This window comes from Mytilus galloprovincialis, chromosome 8 (genome assembly GCF_965363235.1).
Source record: "Mytilus galloprovincialis chromosome 8, xbMytGall1.hap1.1, whole genome shotgun sequence".
Classification (NCBI taxonomy): Eukaryota; Metazoa; Mollusca; class Bivalvia; order Mytilida; family Mytilidae; genus Mytilus; species Mytilus galloprovincialis.
In genome coordinates this window covers 72,471,623-72,488,196 of record NC_134845.1, presented here as the reverse complement: position 1 = coordinate 72,488,196, position 16,574 = coordinate 72,471,623, and the positions used below count along the sequence as shown (strand labels likewise).

At 32.5% G+C, this 16,574-nt stretch overlaps 1 protein-coding gene across 7 annotated transcripts in view; it reads left to right on the top strand.

The window, feature by feature from the left end:
* The window catches only part of LOC143042521 (protein furry-like), a 373,316-nt gene that overhangs the window by 288,746 nt on the left and 67,996 nt on the right, over window positions 1-16,574 (top strand). For all 7 annotated transcript variants that reach the window (XM_076214885.1, XM_076214883.1, XM_076214882.1 and 4 more), the window contains one exon: window positions 7,129-7,348. In XM_076214885.1, the coding sequence (XP_076071000.1) occupies window positions 7,129-7,348 (220 nt within the window). The remainder of the gene's footprint in view (window positions 1-7,128; window positions 7,349-16,574) is intronic.

Genomic DNA, 16,574 nt, shown 5'->3' with positions numbered 1-16,574 from the left:
AATCTTCTCCTTTGAAACTGTTGTATCAATTTCAGCCAAACTTAGGCTAAATGAGTTTCAGAGTATCTAGTATAAATTTTATATTTTATTTTCTTGTATGTCAAGAAACATAGCTCCTATGGCTAAAATAGAACCTAGGAGAAAATAATTTTTTTTTTGGCTTTTGAAGAAAATAGGAAGATCCAAAAAACATTTAAATAAATTGAAAAGCCAAAATAATCATTGATGAGAGATTTAACCAAAAGAATTAAGGTGAGCGATTCAGGCTCTTGAGAGCCTCTTGTTCATTGAATTTTAATTCCCAAGTGATTAACATACATGTATCTTTTTGTGATCGTATAATTGATGATCAAGGTATGAATTGGTGAAGAAAGGAATTGTTTTGTTGTGAGTTATGCATCAAATTAGACTTGAAATAAGTTTGATTTTTTAACTAAAAAAAACACTTGCTATCAATAAGCATTGTTATCACAAGTAGAATGTGCGCTTTTGTAGATTTCATTACATTAAATGAATAGGAAAATAAGGAGGGTCCTGTATACTTTTTAGCTCACCTGGTCTGCCGTCCGTCGTCGTCGTCGTCGTTGTTAACTTTTTACATTTTGAACTTCTTCTAAAAAACTACTGAATGGAATGAAACCAAACATGGCATGAATGTTCCTTATGAGGTGCTGACCAAGTGTTGTTACTTTGTAACCGATCCATCATCCAAGATGGCCGCTAGCGTGGGACTTAGTTTAACATAGGACCCTATGGGAAATGCATACAAATGACTTCTTTTAGAGAACCACTGAATAGAATGAAACCAAACATGGCATGAATGTTCCTTATGAGGTGCTGACCAAGTGTTGTTACTTTGTAGCCGATCCATCATCCAAGATGGCCAACAGCGGGGGACTTAGTTTAACATAGGACCCTATGGGAAATGCATACAAATGACTTCTTTTAGAGAACCACTGAATGGAACGAAACCAAACATTGCACAAATGTTCCTTATGAGGTTCTGACCAAGTGTTGTTACTTTGAAGCCGATCCATTATCCAAGATGGCCGCCAGCGGGGGACTTAGTTTAACATAGGACCCTATGGGAAATTCATACAAGTTTCTTCTTATAGAGAACCACTTAATGGAATGAACCAAACATAGCATAAATGTTCCTTATGAGATGCTGATCAAGTGTTGTTACTTTAAAGCGGATCCATCATCCAAGATGGCCGCCAGTGGGGGACTTAGTGTACCATAGGACCCTATGGGAAATACATACAAATGCCTTCTTTTAGTGATCCACTGAATTGAATGAAATCAATAGCATGAATGTCCTTTCCTTATGAGGTGCTGGCCAAGTGTTGTTACTTTTAGCCAAATTTCATTTTTTTTTTATATGATTTCAAAAACCCAAGTAGAATCAGGTGAGCAATACAGGCTTTTGAGAGCCTCTAGTTTTTTTTAACACCAGAAAACTGGGGTGTACACTGAATAAGAATACAGGGAATGACTTGAGCCTTCCTGTTAGAAAGTATATAAAACCATATCAAGGAATAAAATAAAATAATTTGTCTACCTACCTACCCATATCCTAACAACCTCAGTCAGGTGAGGGGAAACAAATTATTTTTTATGTTGGCAATGTGGACTAGTCTATTTACAAAACTTTTACCTCGATTTACACAAAATGTATGTTTTTTTTTCTTATGTTCAATGTATATGTTTTACAAGTTGTAATTTTGTACAAATTATAATTTGTACAGACTTTTTGTACAAATTACAATTTGTACAGACTTTTTGTACAAATTATAATTTGTACAGATTTTTTGTACAAATTATCAATGTTTAAGGAACCCCTTAACACAAATGGATTATGCAAGCACACAGTTTTTTGTTTCGTAAATTTCTGTCATATTTTCACAACTACATGCTACAGTTTTTTATGTTTAAATGTATAAATTACGTTTAATACTGAACATTGATACAAAAACATTATAAAAATACAAAAAGACTTTTTATATAGTTATGTTTTTAGTATGAGGAGAAAAATAATATTACAACCTAAACAATTAAATCAGGTGTCTTTATTTCAAGTTTGAGGGCAAAGCAAAATAGCACTAAATGATAGGTTGAATTTGAATTTAAAACATTAAACTGATACATTTTAGAAGATAAACCTTTATCACCTAAATAAGCGTAAAACTTGTACAAAACCCTGTACAAATTATGATTTGTACAAACTTACATCTTGTACACAACATATACATGTATATATTTTAAATTATGCTATAGTTCCTTAACTTTCTATCCAGGTGTATAAACGAATGGTCGTAAATTTTTTATGCCCCATTTATGGGCATTATGTTTTCTGGTCTGTGCTTCCGTTCGTCCGTCTGTTCGTTCGTCCGTTCGTTCGTCCGTTCGTCCGTCTGTCCCGCTTCAGGTTAAAGTTTTTGGTCGAGGTAGTTTTTGATGAAGTTGAAGTCCAATCAACTTGAAACTTAGTATACATGTGCCCTATGATATGATCTTTCTAATTTAAATGCCAAATTAGAGTTTTGACCCCAATTTTACGGTTCACTGAACATAGAAAATGATAGTGCAAATTTCAGGTTAAAGTTTTTGGCTTCAGGTTAAAGTTTTTGGTCAAGGTAGTTTTTGATGAAGTTGAAGTCCAATCAACTTGAAACTTAGTATACATGTGCCCTATGATATGATCTTTCTAATTTAAATGCCAAATTAGAGTTTTGACCCCAATTTTACGGTTCACTGAACATAGAAAATGATAGTGCAAATTTCAGGTTAAAGTTTTTGGCTTCAGGTTAAAGTTTTTGGTCAAGGTAGTTTTTGATGAAGTTGAAGTCCAATCAACTTGAAACTTAGTATACATGTGCCCTATGATATGATCTTTCTAATTTAAATGCCAAATTAGAGTTTTGACCCCAATTTTACGGTTCACTGAACATAGAAAATGATAGTGCAAATTTCAGGTTAAAGTTTTTGGTCAAGGTAGTTTTTGATAAAGTAGAAGTCCAATCAACTTGAAACTTAGTATACATGTTCCCTTTGATAAGATCATTCTAATTTTAATGCCAAATTAGAGAATTTATTCCAATTTCACAGTCCTTTAAACATAGAAAATGATAGTGTGAGTGGGGCATCCGTGTACTGTGGACACATTCTTGTTTAAATCAATATTTCTGGTATGTTCCAATCTGTCCTTCACTATTGACAACGAGTATATATTACATTTTCCCAAATTTACACTTGGAAAAAATATGTCAATAGATTTTTATTATCACTGAACTAGTTAGGGCCCTGCCGACGGCGGGTCGCCCTATAGTGATCAGTCTGTCCGTCCGTCTGTCCGTCCGTCCGTCCGTCCGTCTGTCCGTCCGTCCGTCCGTCCGTCCGTCCGTAACACTTTCGTGTCCGCTCCATATCTAGAGAACCGTTATGATTTCATACTTAATACTTAACATGATTATTAACCAACACCAGAGGGTGTGTCATGTTGTATGTACAACTTCCTAGGTCAAAGGTCAAGGTCAAAAACTTTGGTTTCAGTTGACAACCCCGTGTCCTGTGGTGAAGATCGTGTCCGCTCCATATCTAGATAACCATTATGATTTCAAAATTTATACTTGACATCCATTTTAACAACCACCAGAGGGTGTGTCATGATGTATGTACAACTTCCTAGGTCAAAGGTCAAGGTCAAAAACTTTGGTTTCGAGTTGACAATCCTGTGTCCTGTGGTGAAGATCGTGTCCGCTCCATATCTAGATAATCGTTATGATTTCAAAGTATATACTTGTCATACATTTTAACCACCACCAGAGGGCGTGTCATGATGTATGTACAACTTCCTAGGTCAAAGGTCAACGTCAAAAAAACTTTGGTTTCAGTTGACAACCCTGTGTCCTGTGGTGAAGATTGTGTCCGCTCTATATCTTGAAAACCGTTATGATTTCAAATATTATACTTGAAATCTATTTTAACCAACACCAGAGGGTGTGTCATGATATATGTACCACTTCCTAGGTCAAAGGTCTGTCTGTCTGTTGGTCTGTCCATCGCTAACAAATTTGATCCACATTATATTTTGAGAGGACAGCTGTTATTATTTCATACTTTATACCTTTTTATTTCAACTTAACATATATTAACCAACACAAGAGAATGTGTTATAATGTATGCATCCTAGGTCTAAGATCAGTCTGTCGGTCTGTCCATCTGTTCGTTGTTCTTAACAAATTGTGTCCGCTCTACCTCTCGAGAACCATTAATATTTCATACTTTATACTTGGTGGGTCATAATATATTGAAGGCATAATTCTAAAAATATGTGACAAATATCAATTGGGCAGCACCTTTAAACATATAGTTCAAACATCAATCCATATATCCAGAAGTCACTTTAGAGTAGTAATCAATGAGTTCACATCATGCAGTCATATCACTATTATACTATGAAAGTAAGATGAGAATATTTATCAGTTTTAACTTAAAATCTTAGATCAAAATCACACATGAGACTATGTAATAACTTCAAATAATGCTTCATATCAGATTATCCATACAACTTATTTACCCCCACGTTATTGACAGCGGGGCCCACAGAGATGGCTCCCATCTCAATGATATCTAGTATATATTTGTTTAGGGGCCAGTTGAAGGACGCCTCCCGGTGCGGGAATTTCTCGCTACATTGAAGAACTGTTGGTGACCTTCTGCTGTTGTTTTTTTCTATGGTCGGGTTGTTGTCTCTTTGGCACATTCCCCATTTCCATTCTCAATTTTATATTTTATACGACCGCAAAAAAAAATTTTTGCGCCCTATAATGGTATCATTTTGTTGTCTGCGTCGTTGTCGTCCGAAGACACATTTAGTATCCAGATAATAACTTTTGTTTTAGTGAATGGATCTCTATAAATTTTTACCAAAAGGTTCAATACCACTAAAGTTGGGATTGATTATGGGGGTAATGGTCCCAATAGTTTAGGAATAAGGGACCAAAAAGGGGGACCAAAATAAGCATTTTTGTAGTTTTCAAACAATAACTTGTGTTAAAGTGTATGAATCTCTCTGAAATTATACCACAAGTTTCCATACCATGAAGGGATGGTTAGTATTGACTTTGGGGGGCTATTGCTCAAAATAATTTGGAATAAGGGGCAAAAGGGCCAAAAAAGGGGAAAAACTAGGTTTTTCTGGTCAATGGACAATTTAAACAATTTAAAAGCAGTGTAAGGGAGGTAGTTCAAAATCATTTACATACAACATTGGACATGTTCAGATAGCACTACTTGTAAATTATGTATAAAGAAATGTCAGGTTTTGGACTAATTGCAAAAAAAGAGGGGTGGAAGTAGTTTTCAATTATTTTTTCAAAATTTCTCAAATTCCAAATCTTTTAAAAGTTTGAAGAAGAATTTATCTTTAATTGCACAATATTGCACAATAGATTTGTAAGATCTTGACATTTGTTTTGTTTAAAAAAACTAATATTATGTCAAAAATTTGATCACAACCCAAATTCAGAGCTGTATCAAGGTTGAATGTTGTGACCATACTTGCCCCAACTGTGCAGAGTTCAACCTCTGCAGTCATATAAAGCTGCGCCCTGCGGAGCACCTGGTTATTTCTTCAAATCTTTTTTTTTTTTTTTGTATTATTTATATTTTTATAAATAATATTCTTTACACCAGAAATGTTATTTATGAGCAAGCGTACAAGTTTAGTAATGACAAGTATATTATATCACTTTCGGACACGCAAGACAGAGATGTATATTATACACCTGATAGTTCAAAATGGAAAGTTATAAGTTATCGGCCGTGTACACTGATCAATACCCTCAGAAGTGAAACGATGCATGAATTTGCAAGCCCGACAGGAAATTGCTTGAATACCTGGATGTGTCACCTCACACCCCTCACAATACCTTTAGGAGTAATACCTTTAGCCATGCTGGTGATCAGATGAGGGAAGATCAGAATTTATTTGAATAAAGTTTATTACATAAAAGAATTATGAACAAATAAGATTTCCAAAAACATTTTTCACGGAACACTTATTTATGATTTGAACTTTAAATCAAGAGTTCCAAATGATGAAGTTGAAATTATCTCTTCGTAAATTTTACGGACGCTATCACAAGTTGGTTGACCATTATGGAATAACAGTTTCACAAATGAATTCTGATATGTTCCTTACGTCATAACTACAATCCACTTCTCTTTCATAATTTTGACTTACCGAATTAGACTATTTACCGGATTTGTTATCTCATAAGCAACAGGACGGGTGCCACATGTAAAGCAGGATCTGCTTACCCTTCCGTAGCACCTGAGATCGCCCCTAGTTTTGGTGGGGTTCGTGTTGTTTATTCTTTAGTTTTCTATGTTGTGTCATGTGTACTATTGTTTGTCATTTTCATTTTTAGCCATCAGCTTTGTCAGTTTATTTTTAATTTATGAGTTTGACTGTCCCTCTGGTAATTTCTTTCGTCCCTCTTTTATTAAAACTTAGATTTAATTTTTTTTTTATATGAATTAAACGGGATTTTTCTCAACATTGCAAAAATCTAAAATGACAAAATCTCAATAATAAATGCATGCAATAATTTCTGAATTTACAGTAGATAAAGTAGTGATTTGATCCACTTGAAAAAAGTCAAACATGAGTATGTCTAAAGCTGTCAAACTGAAATAATTGTTTATATTTTGAGTTAGAGCTCTTAGACTTTTCTATAATTTTGATATAATTTGAACACTGTAAAAATCTTATTGAGATAGAGCAGGTGCCAATTTTTAATAAGTTTAAACTATTAGAAGTTCAGGGCATATACATGTTGAAAGTATGCTGCATAGCCCTATATTTTTACCTTTGAATAAAATAGTAGTGTATATCAACTATCTGTTCTGAGATATAATTTTTCACAAAAACTTCACAATAAAAGTGGCAGAGTTTTAGACGCAAAAAAGTTACTATGGGAAATTGCATTGTCTATATTTACTGAATTGCAACCTATAAAACATTTACTATGAAATAACTGTTCTTGAGCCATTTATAAAGTGAGATAGTAGTCTCTCAAGGAATACTTAATGAGAAAATGTTGCTTTCATTATTATTTTCAGACACAGTATAGCTAGCTCAGACAGTGACATGGAACAGGTTGAGCTAAGTTCCAGTGCAACATCACCAGGGTTTTCACAGATTCACTCAACCTTCATGTACCTCACCATTCAGACAGATGAAGTGGAAGAAACATGGAAGTCACATGTTGCCAAGGTCATGTCTGAGTCTTCTGCCCTGCTAACTCTTAATACAACTCATATCTTCCCTAAACTATATAAGGTTAGTGTCAATACTCATCACACTATTATAATTGTTGAAATGAATTTAGTGAAATTAGGGTTATGATTAAAAGATAGTAAATATCCAAAATCATGTATCTTTTTTACCTTGGAATTTCAAAACACCCAGAATTATTATAAAACTATCAAATGCCATCTTTCAGGTGTTTATAGTTGGTCTGTAAACCATAAGTACATGTATTATATTTTTGAATGGTGTCTCAAATATTTGCATTAAGGCATCAAACAGTCAAACTTCTTGAACTTCGTGCAAAATACTGCTGAAGTATAAAAAAGAAGATTTGGTACTATTGCCAATGAGACAACTCTCTACAAGAGACCAAATTGACACAGAAATTTACAACTATAGGTCACTGTATGGCCTTCAACAATGAACAAAGCCTATACTGCATAGTCAGCTAAGGCCCCAAATCACTGAATAAGCATCTTTTATGAGCTTTATCCAAAAAGAATGTGAATGTATGAAAAATATATCTTTTGGTAAACCTTAGATTCCTATCTGTTTTATCCAAAAAAGTGTTTAATAAACCTTTTTTTGTTCAAATATGTCAATTTCAACAGTTTTCTGATGTTTTAGTGACATGGCAAGTTAGGTAGTATAGTTAGAATAATAACTGCATGACCTTAGGTCTATAAACACATACAATGGAATGGTCAAGAAAATAGTACAAAAACTTAAAATTGATAAAGAATAAAATTTTAACAAATAAATGAATAAGTTAACTTTTTATTTAAATTACAGAAATCAACAATTTTTGTTTTCAAGTAAACTGTGAAACGGGACCATTCATGCTGTAAATTTTAATCATTTGTGTGATGCTTTTGTTCTTTATAAATTATATATGTTTTTGTTCTTTATAGATATATTTATGTGCCTGTTCACATAATCATTCTAAGAGAAATCTGTGTGTGACAAAAAGGTTCCCTGTTACGACTCACTTAGGTTTATAATGCTTTTGCTCGTCTTAGTTTTTGATTACCTAGTATCATTTGTGCCAAGAATGGGCAGCCAAGAATGGGCATAGGACATTTAACAAAAATAAAAAAAATGCACATAGGGTCATTTTAGTCCCAAAATCATAGGACATTTAAATGTCTGAATGTTCACTTTTCCTGGATTTTCAAATAGGATGTTTGAGCCAAATTTCCAAAGCCAAAGACAAATAAAAGAATACTAAAATACATTATTAAGATGATAAATAATGTCAGTACCAAGAATCTGTAATAAATGTATGGATCTCTTTTAAATTGTACTATAAGGTTCCATACCACAAAGGGAAGGTTTGGATTGGGGATAATTACTCCAGGTGGGGAGGGGGTTCAAAACTTTTAAAATTATATTTTTTTTTTAAATTTTCAAGAAGAAATCTTCAATTGCACAGTATTGCGCAAAAGATTTTTAAGATCTTTGACCAAATGTTCAGGGTTTCAACCTTTGATGTCATATCAGGCTGTGCTCAGTGAAGCATTTTATGTAGGACAGAGCTCTAAAAAAGGATCTGTACTTTCACATCATATAAATAATGTAAGAATATTTCTTATCTCAATAAGGTGAATACCTGTCAACCTATGAAAAAATGAAAATGCATTGATGAAGAAAATATCAAGCCATAACACTTTTTCAGCTGAATTTAAGTATTATGGGGATATTTTTTATGCCCCACCTATGATAGTAGAGGGGCATTATGTTTTCTGGTCTGCGCGTTCGTTCGTCTGTCTGTCTGTTCATTCGTCCGTCCGTCCGTCCGTCCGTCTGTTCGTTCGTCCGTCTGTCCCTCTTCAGGTTAAAGTTTTTGGTCAAGGTAGTTTTTGATGAAGTTGAAGTCCAATCAATTTGAAACACATCACTAGTAACCCGAATTTAACTTGATCGGACAAAAACGTGTTAACGCTATTTAAATGAGATTGATCGTTATTTGATAAAGATTGACAAAAATTAAAAATTATATTTAATTCATTTCAATTCATATCAATTCATTTTAACGCCAGTCAAATAGATTTCTCTGCAGTCGATCAATTGAAATCAATTTAGTGGTTAGTTGCGTCAAACTAATAGGCCACGCCCCTGTTAAGCTATTTCAAACATGCATTAATTCGTTTTAAACATGGATGAGACCCGGGCTTTTTACAGGTAAATCACTCAAGCAAAACGACCTCGATGTATCTATCGTAAGTAACGTGTGATCCTTTGCAACTATATAGTAACGAAACTTTATGTATTCCTGTATATTAACCGTTTCTCTTTTTTTCTGTTTACTATATATATAATATTGTACTCGTAAATCAAATTTAGACACGGAAAACTACACAGAAATTATTTATTGTGTACATAATTTAAATTGATGTGTCTTATATTTCCGGGAAGCAACATATAGTCATTCTCTTGCTGTATATTGATATTTGGAAAAGCTTGTAATGAAAAACAAGATATTGTTGAATAATAAAATTGACGAAGATAATGTTGACGTTGAATATGATAAACAGAAAGGCATGCTCAAAATTCTAAATGAAGTAGCAGCCCACTGAACTTTTAAAACTGTGTTAAATTGTAATACCGGTCACTTGCCAAATCGGGCGTTAATTGTGGAAGAGAAACAAATATCAAACAAAAATATTGTTCTTACGATTCTGTAAAAAGATTATTGTGCTATCATGCACCCTGACGTACTTGTAATAAATGAACATGTATTCTGTATATATGAGATACATTTTAGTCTGCGATAAAGATGGGTAAGTTGATTTAAGTTTAACGACCTTGACAGGCTATTTTTCGGCATACTCTTACGTTTTTTAATGTTTTAAAAGAAAACATACCTTTATACGTTTTGGGCATTTAATATAAGTCTACTTACCAAATTGAAATGAACATAAACATTGTTAAAAAAAAAAATGGAAAAGAAACATTCTGCATTGTTGCTTTCATATAATTTTATTTCCTATATATTTGAGCGAAAATTTCTAAGTTAAAACTGATTGTAGTATAGATAAAATATTCCATCTAGGTGCTCTCGTTACATATTAAAATGAATTTCATTGGTCGGAACGTTTGCAAACTTTCAATCCAGGTGTTCTCATTGAGGTCCGCGTTCATGTTTCAAATCAATACACAATATGAAGTCCAGTTCGGCAAAAAAGAAATCAAAGTAAAACTCTACGATGTCCGATTTAACAAACAGAATTTAGAAAAATAACAATTTTACGATTCTTCCAATCACGACAAAAATATCTATCTTTTTCTCCGATGAAAATCATTACTATTTATATTAGAACAAGTCAAAAGTTGCCGGAGCTTGATTTATGATGCATACGAAACTTTAATAAATAATTATCCGGTTTGTATTTTTCAAAATAACTATTATATCCGATAAAAATCGAAAAATAAATTATCGGTAAAAAATACCGATTTTTCTATGAGACAAAAATTATCCTTATTGGAGTCAAATTTGTAATAAAGGACAAACCATATCCTCATGTTTTTTATGCAGCACTAGTAAGCATAGTTCGTCTGTTCTCGCTTCAAACCAAGCCATCATAAATACACCAGAGATTACTAAAATGAAAGTCTTCTCGCTCATTGAGATTTTTTTGTAGGTATTAAGCTTTAATTCGACCATTGAATTTTTCAGAATTACGAAAAATATGTTATAATCCTTGACCTTCCCGAAGCTTATACTTCGTTCAGTCGATTGTATGAAAGATTTTTTTAAAGAAACCGGTCTTTTACTGCAAAAAAAAAGAAGATAAAAGCGATCTTTGTTTGAAGTAACGAATGTCATTCTTAAAAAAAAGAAAGTTTTCGTGTTTTAGGTCGTCCTGATGCAAACGTAAAAGTTGAAATAAAAATTACACTCCGAGATTACACTAAAGACATTTCGCTAGCACACATGGGAAGAGATTTATTAATCGTTCATTTGCAAGTCAAAAATAATAATTATGCAAACTAATGTTAAAACTTTCCAATTTAAAATTGAGAAAAATCCGACAGGAAACCAAAGTACAAAGGTACGGCATTTATTTAAAAACAATCTCCATCCAACTTCAAAATGTGAGGTAAATCGATTAGCTTACGCTATCCAAGCAACCAACAGACAAAATAAATCTTGCCTCCCCGATGAAGACTATCTATAGACACGGAATAAAAAATAAGGAAATAATAGCATGTTAGATTGGTTAAAAACACATTTATGCAAACATGAGTCAGCTGTTTCTTTACTGAACTGGTCAGTGGTAATACAAAACCAGGGTTTCAAAAAGATGAAGAAAAAGAAAAAGACATTTAAACATGTAAAAATTTATTTAAAAGCAAATCAGATATAGTGTTTAACTGAAATTGAAAAAAAAGAATCATAATAGTCTATAATATGTAAAATTTATATCAAAAAGCTAACAGCAAAATGAAAGGAAAATATGTGTTGCTTAAGAACATTGACCTGGGCCGTAACAGCCTCATGTTTGAAATTTTAAAACAAAGTTGAAACAAAGGCTTGTCTTCATATCAAATTGTTTTCACGGCGAATGTCTTGCAAGAAGCAAACTCCCATTACTCCGGTGTCGCCCTTGCATAATTTTGCGTGATCCATGCATGTTTCTGATTTACTTGTCTTTTGTGCATTTACTTTCCTACTAAATGACTATAGTATAAGTATTAATTTTCATTTGTAAATGTCTGGTTTCGCAATGATGCATGTCCACCAATATTCAGACATTGTGCGAAAAAATATAGTTTAGAAGATATGATTCTATGCTGAATACAGAAAACATATAGTCGTTTCTTCATGAAGAATTGAACTCTAACCTTACAGAATACCAAACTGGCTCTCCTTTTTGAGTATTTTCATCTGGTGTCTTACATTTAAGGGTTTAACTTGTATTAAGTCGTGTCAACTTACTGTCAAGACAGACGCATTTATAGAAAATAAAGGAATATGGAGTAAAAGTCCATGGGACCTTATCGAACACAAAGTCAGAGCTTAACAAAAATACAAATTATCAATGGTCAGCGTTTTATTCCTGTTCATCTTTATAGTCGCTAGAGAGTCTTCAACAATGAAAGAATCACTTGTTTACCAGAAGAACAAAACGACAATAGCAAGAAAGGATCTGAGAGTACTTAAGTTTCTGACAGCTAGTTCACATTGTTACGTTTGAAGTCTTCCTGTCCGTCATCCCGCAATCGTTATTTTTGAAGACCATAAGTGAATGAGTAATTGGATTTTCTGTCTCAGGACCTGCGCATATATAAAATACTTGCCACTGAACATTGAACCAAGTAAAATCAATACACATCGTTTCATATATAAAAATCAATCTACAGATGATAAAGCATTTCTTTGCTGGTTAGACTCCCTTTTTTGGGAGTTAAACACTGTGCGGGACAAATTTCTTCTCATGGGAAGATATATTTTCCCATGGGAATATTATATTTTTATTTTATTTTTTTCAGAATTTGTAAAAGTGCTATGAAATATCGATATGGATTGACAATCACTAGTAACCAATGACTGGAAAAATTTAACAGGCATTTCAATAAATTAAAAGTATTTCTATCATACTTTTACACTCAATAGTCTTTTTTTTTGTCGTTGAATCATTGATAGAAATTCTACCGTTCAGCGGCTGATTTTACAATTTGAATCTTTCACCTTTGTTTTCGGTCAATATCATCGTGCATTTCATGTAATAGTGTTCGCTGAACTGTCAAGTATGAGAAACATTCCTTTTGAATTTCAAAATTTAATTTAAGAATTAAAATTATAATTCTGTTTTAATCTATAAACATGGGGAATGACGAATCGTGTTTTAGATTGTTTTCTAATTATAACCTTATAATTTCGTGAATTTACATCATAATCATTATGAATGTACTTATTCTTTTTCGTCTACGTAACTCGATATGCGTGTTTTTCGCCACTAAAAAGATGTGCACTTACATTTTTTGTTCAAATTTTCTAATCATGCTTATGCAATGTTGTAACTCGTCTACACAAAAATCTTTTATTTCAATTCATTTTTGGCAAACACCTTTTGAAGTCTTTTCTAGATCTTTTATAACCTCTCGGGTAATTATCATAGAAAATCCAGAGTTTTGCATTTACAGGGACGCGTACGGATGATCTTTGTGATATATTCACTTGTACTTTACCCGTAGGCTGTCTTCGTGTACTGTAATTTATGGTTTAAAGGAATACGAATACTTTATTTCTCATAAAACTTCAATTGCTAGTTATCAATAACATACATAAACATAACTATAAGGTAAAATTATTACATGCATGTGTAAACGATACAATTAAATAAACTTGGAGGACTGACTTTCACATTTATAACTTTTACATAGTTTTTCTAATATTACAATATTTGATGAGTTTAACTGTTGAACAGCTTTAAAGATATAAGGGTTTGACTAACAGTAGTTCCTTAAACATTTCCTTCTTTTTCTATAGTTTAAATGTTTTACAATTCATAATGTAATGGTACTCGTCATCAATGTTGTTTGAGTCACAGAGACGGCATATTCTCTCTTCTCTGTGTAAATCCTGACACCTTCTAGACTCAATCGGCAACTACCACTTCTATATCTGCGTAATCATGGTAATATATGAATTTAGAAAGGTAAAAAGGAAAAGTAGTTTTCAAATTGATGATTCTTTTTGAAAATACGACAACATTATGTTTTATGCGAGTCTGCAATAAAAGCAAAGAATTCTTCTTGAAACTGGTTTTTAGGTTTTTGTTTAATACATTTTGACACCCATTTATCACAAACAGTGCAGACGGACGGATAACTAATATACGTCCTTGCTGTGCATTATAATTTAAAATAGTTGTAATTTGCAATTGTTTTAAATTTGTATTTTTTCCTCACTAGATAGGTGAAAGTATGTTTAAAATTTAATATTAATTGCGAAAATGCATTACGAGCATTAATCTATACTTTTAAGTTAGAATTTAGAGTCTCAACTTTTTTCAAAATCTCTGTAATATTACCCATGCATTATTTATGTTTATGTCAAAGGCGTTTGATTGGATAATAGTTTAAGGTAGGCGTGGTTTTTGGTAACTTTCCTCCAATCAACTAGCCAATTCGACAAACCTGTGTGCGCTGATGCGTGTAAACTGGGTATTGTAACGGTACGTGTCTTACATCAGAATCTATCGTGCGTGACCAATGTTTATTGTATAATTTCTTGTCATGTGGTCAAATTATCTGAAAAAGTTACAAAGGTTACAACTTTTTGAAAGATTTTTTTCGGCAGAAACCAACAGCACTATTTGACGAAAACGAAGACGAAATAAAGGATTAAATTTTAACGTCCAGTGACATATATTATAATGATGTCGAAACAGAACTTGAAATTGACAATAGGTTTTCATAGAACCGTCGCTTTTCCAAAGAATTCACGCTTAGTTGCTATTTCACAACTTCGGGTTCGCATTATAGTTATACATGTACAAATAACTAACAATAAACAAATTCTGATGATTTCTGCAACTGTTCTAGGACCTTTTAGTTGTAATATAAATCTGTGATTTTTCTATATTCGTATTTTCGACGAAGCAAAGCAAGTTCGATCTAGATATGGACATTTATGCATTAAACATTTACAATATTCAATAGTTGTACAAATTTTTTGTAGAACATGTAGAAAAATCCGTCTTTTCGGATAAAATCTGAATTTACGTACCATTGTAATATAGAGAATGGACATGGGGAATGGATCAAAGAGATAACAACCCGACCAAAGAAAAAAACCAACATTGAGCAGAAGGTCACCAACAGGTCTTCAATGTAGCGAGAAATTCCCGCACCCGGAGGCGTCCTTCAGCTGGCCCCTAAACAAATATATACTATATATAAATATATATAGTCCAGTGATAATAAAAGCCATACTAATTTCCAAATTATACACAAGAAACCAAAATTAAAATAATACAAGACTAACAAAGGCCAGAGGCTCTTGACTTGTGACTGGCGCAAAAATGCGGCGGGGTTAAACATGTTTAAGAGATCTCAACCCCCCCCCCCCCTAATACATCTAGCCAATGTAGAAACGTGAATGCATAACAAAACGCACATTAAGATTCAGTTCAAGAGAAGTCTGAGTCTGATGTCAGAAGATGCATATACGGACCCTGGATTTAAATCAGATATGATCTGGCGGTTTTTGTCCTTTTTCAAAATACATATTTTTAATTGTGACTATCTTTAGTTCCGAATCTTTCTATCATTCTATATAATTGATTTAGTTTAAATGAAAATAAGGAACTTGGAATTAAAACACTGTTGAAGAGAAACTACATATTCGGGTTAAATTCACCTCAGTTTGTTAATTCAAGTTTGACATCTAACATCTTAATCCGTAATCCACATTTACCTGACGACCTTACATTGTTTATTGTTTTATATCAATCGAATATCCTCACACAGGAGACTGAGACAAATATGTTATTTGTAATGGTATTTATCAAAACTAAAATGATTGAAAATATCTTTGTAGAATATGAATTTGCCTAATAAGCGTATAATTATAATACATAGATTTCAACATCTTCAATAGAGAGATTACTGATAAGATTTCCAAAATATATGTACATGTATAATGCGATTAGTGCTATATAGTATGTCAATGATATTGAATGCCGCTGAGTGTAAAATATTTGTCAGCTTAAAAAAATATTTTTGACACTGCTGGTTTTAATTTTCTGACTCAAGTATAAATTTAAGAAAAGTGTATAGTTTCTGAATATTTTTAGATTCAATATTTTATCATTATTATTATTTCAAAGTCTCACCACATACAAACATAAAATGAGAATCACAGAACTGAACAAAACATTTAAACATTTGTGTTGTATGCATCAATCTTTAAAAGATAAATGAGAGACGTATAAGACACAATATATAAATATAAACAAATTTTTACTCATTTAAATTGAAAATTTACAGTGTCCGTATACTAAATGAAATTAAACATCTTTTTCTTTAAGAACAAGTGAAATAAAATGCCGTTTCTTTTCAATAAAATATTGTTGATGTTTTTGGCACCTATTGCAGCAACATTGTCGTTATTGAATAAATATATAAATTGTTAAATTAAAATGTTAAGCTTAATGTAGCATGATACATTTGTATGTCTATAATGGGCATTTTAAAAGCACAGGAATATGAAAAAGAAGATGTGGTGTGGTATGATTTCCAATTAGAC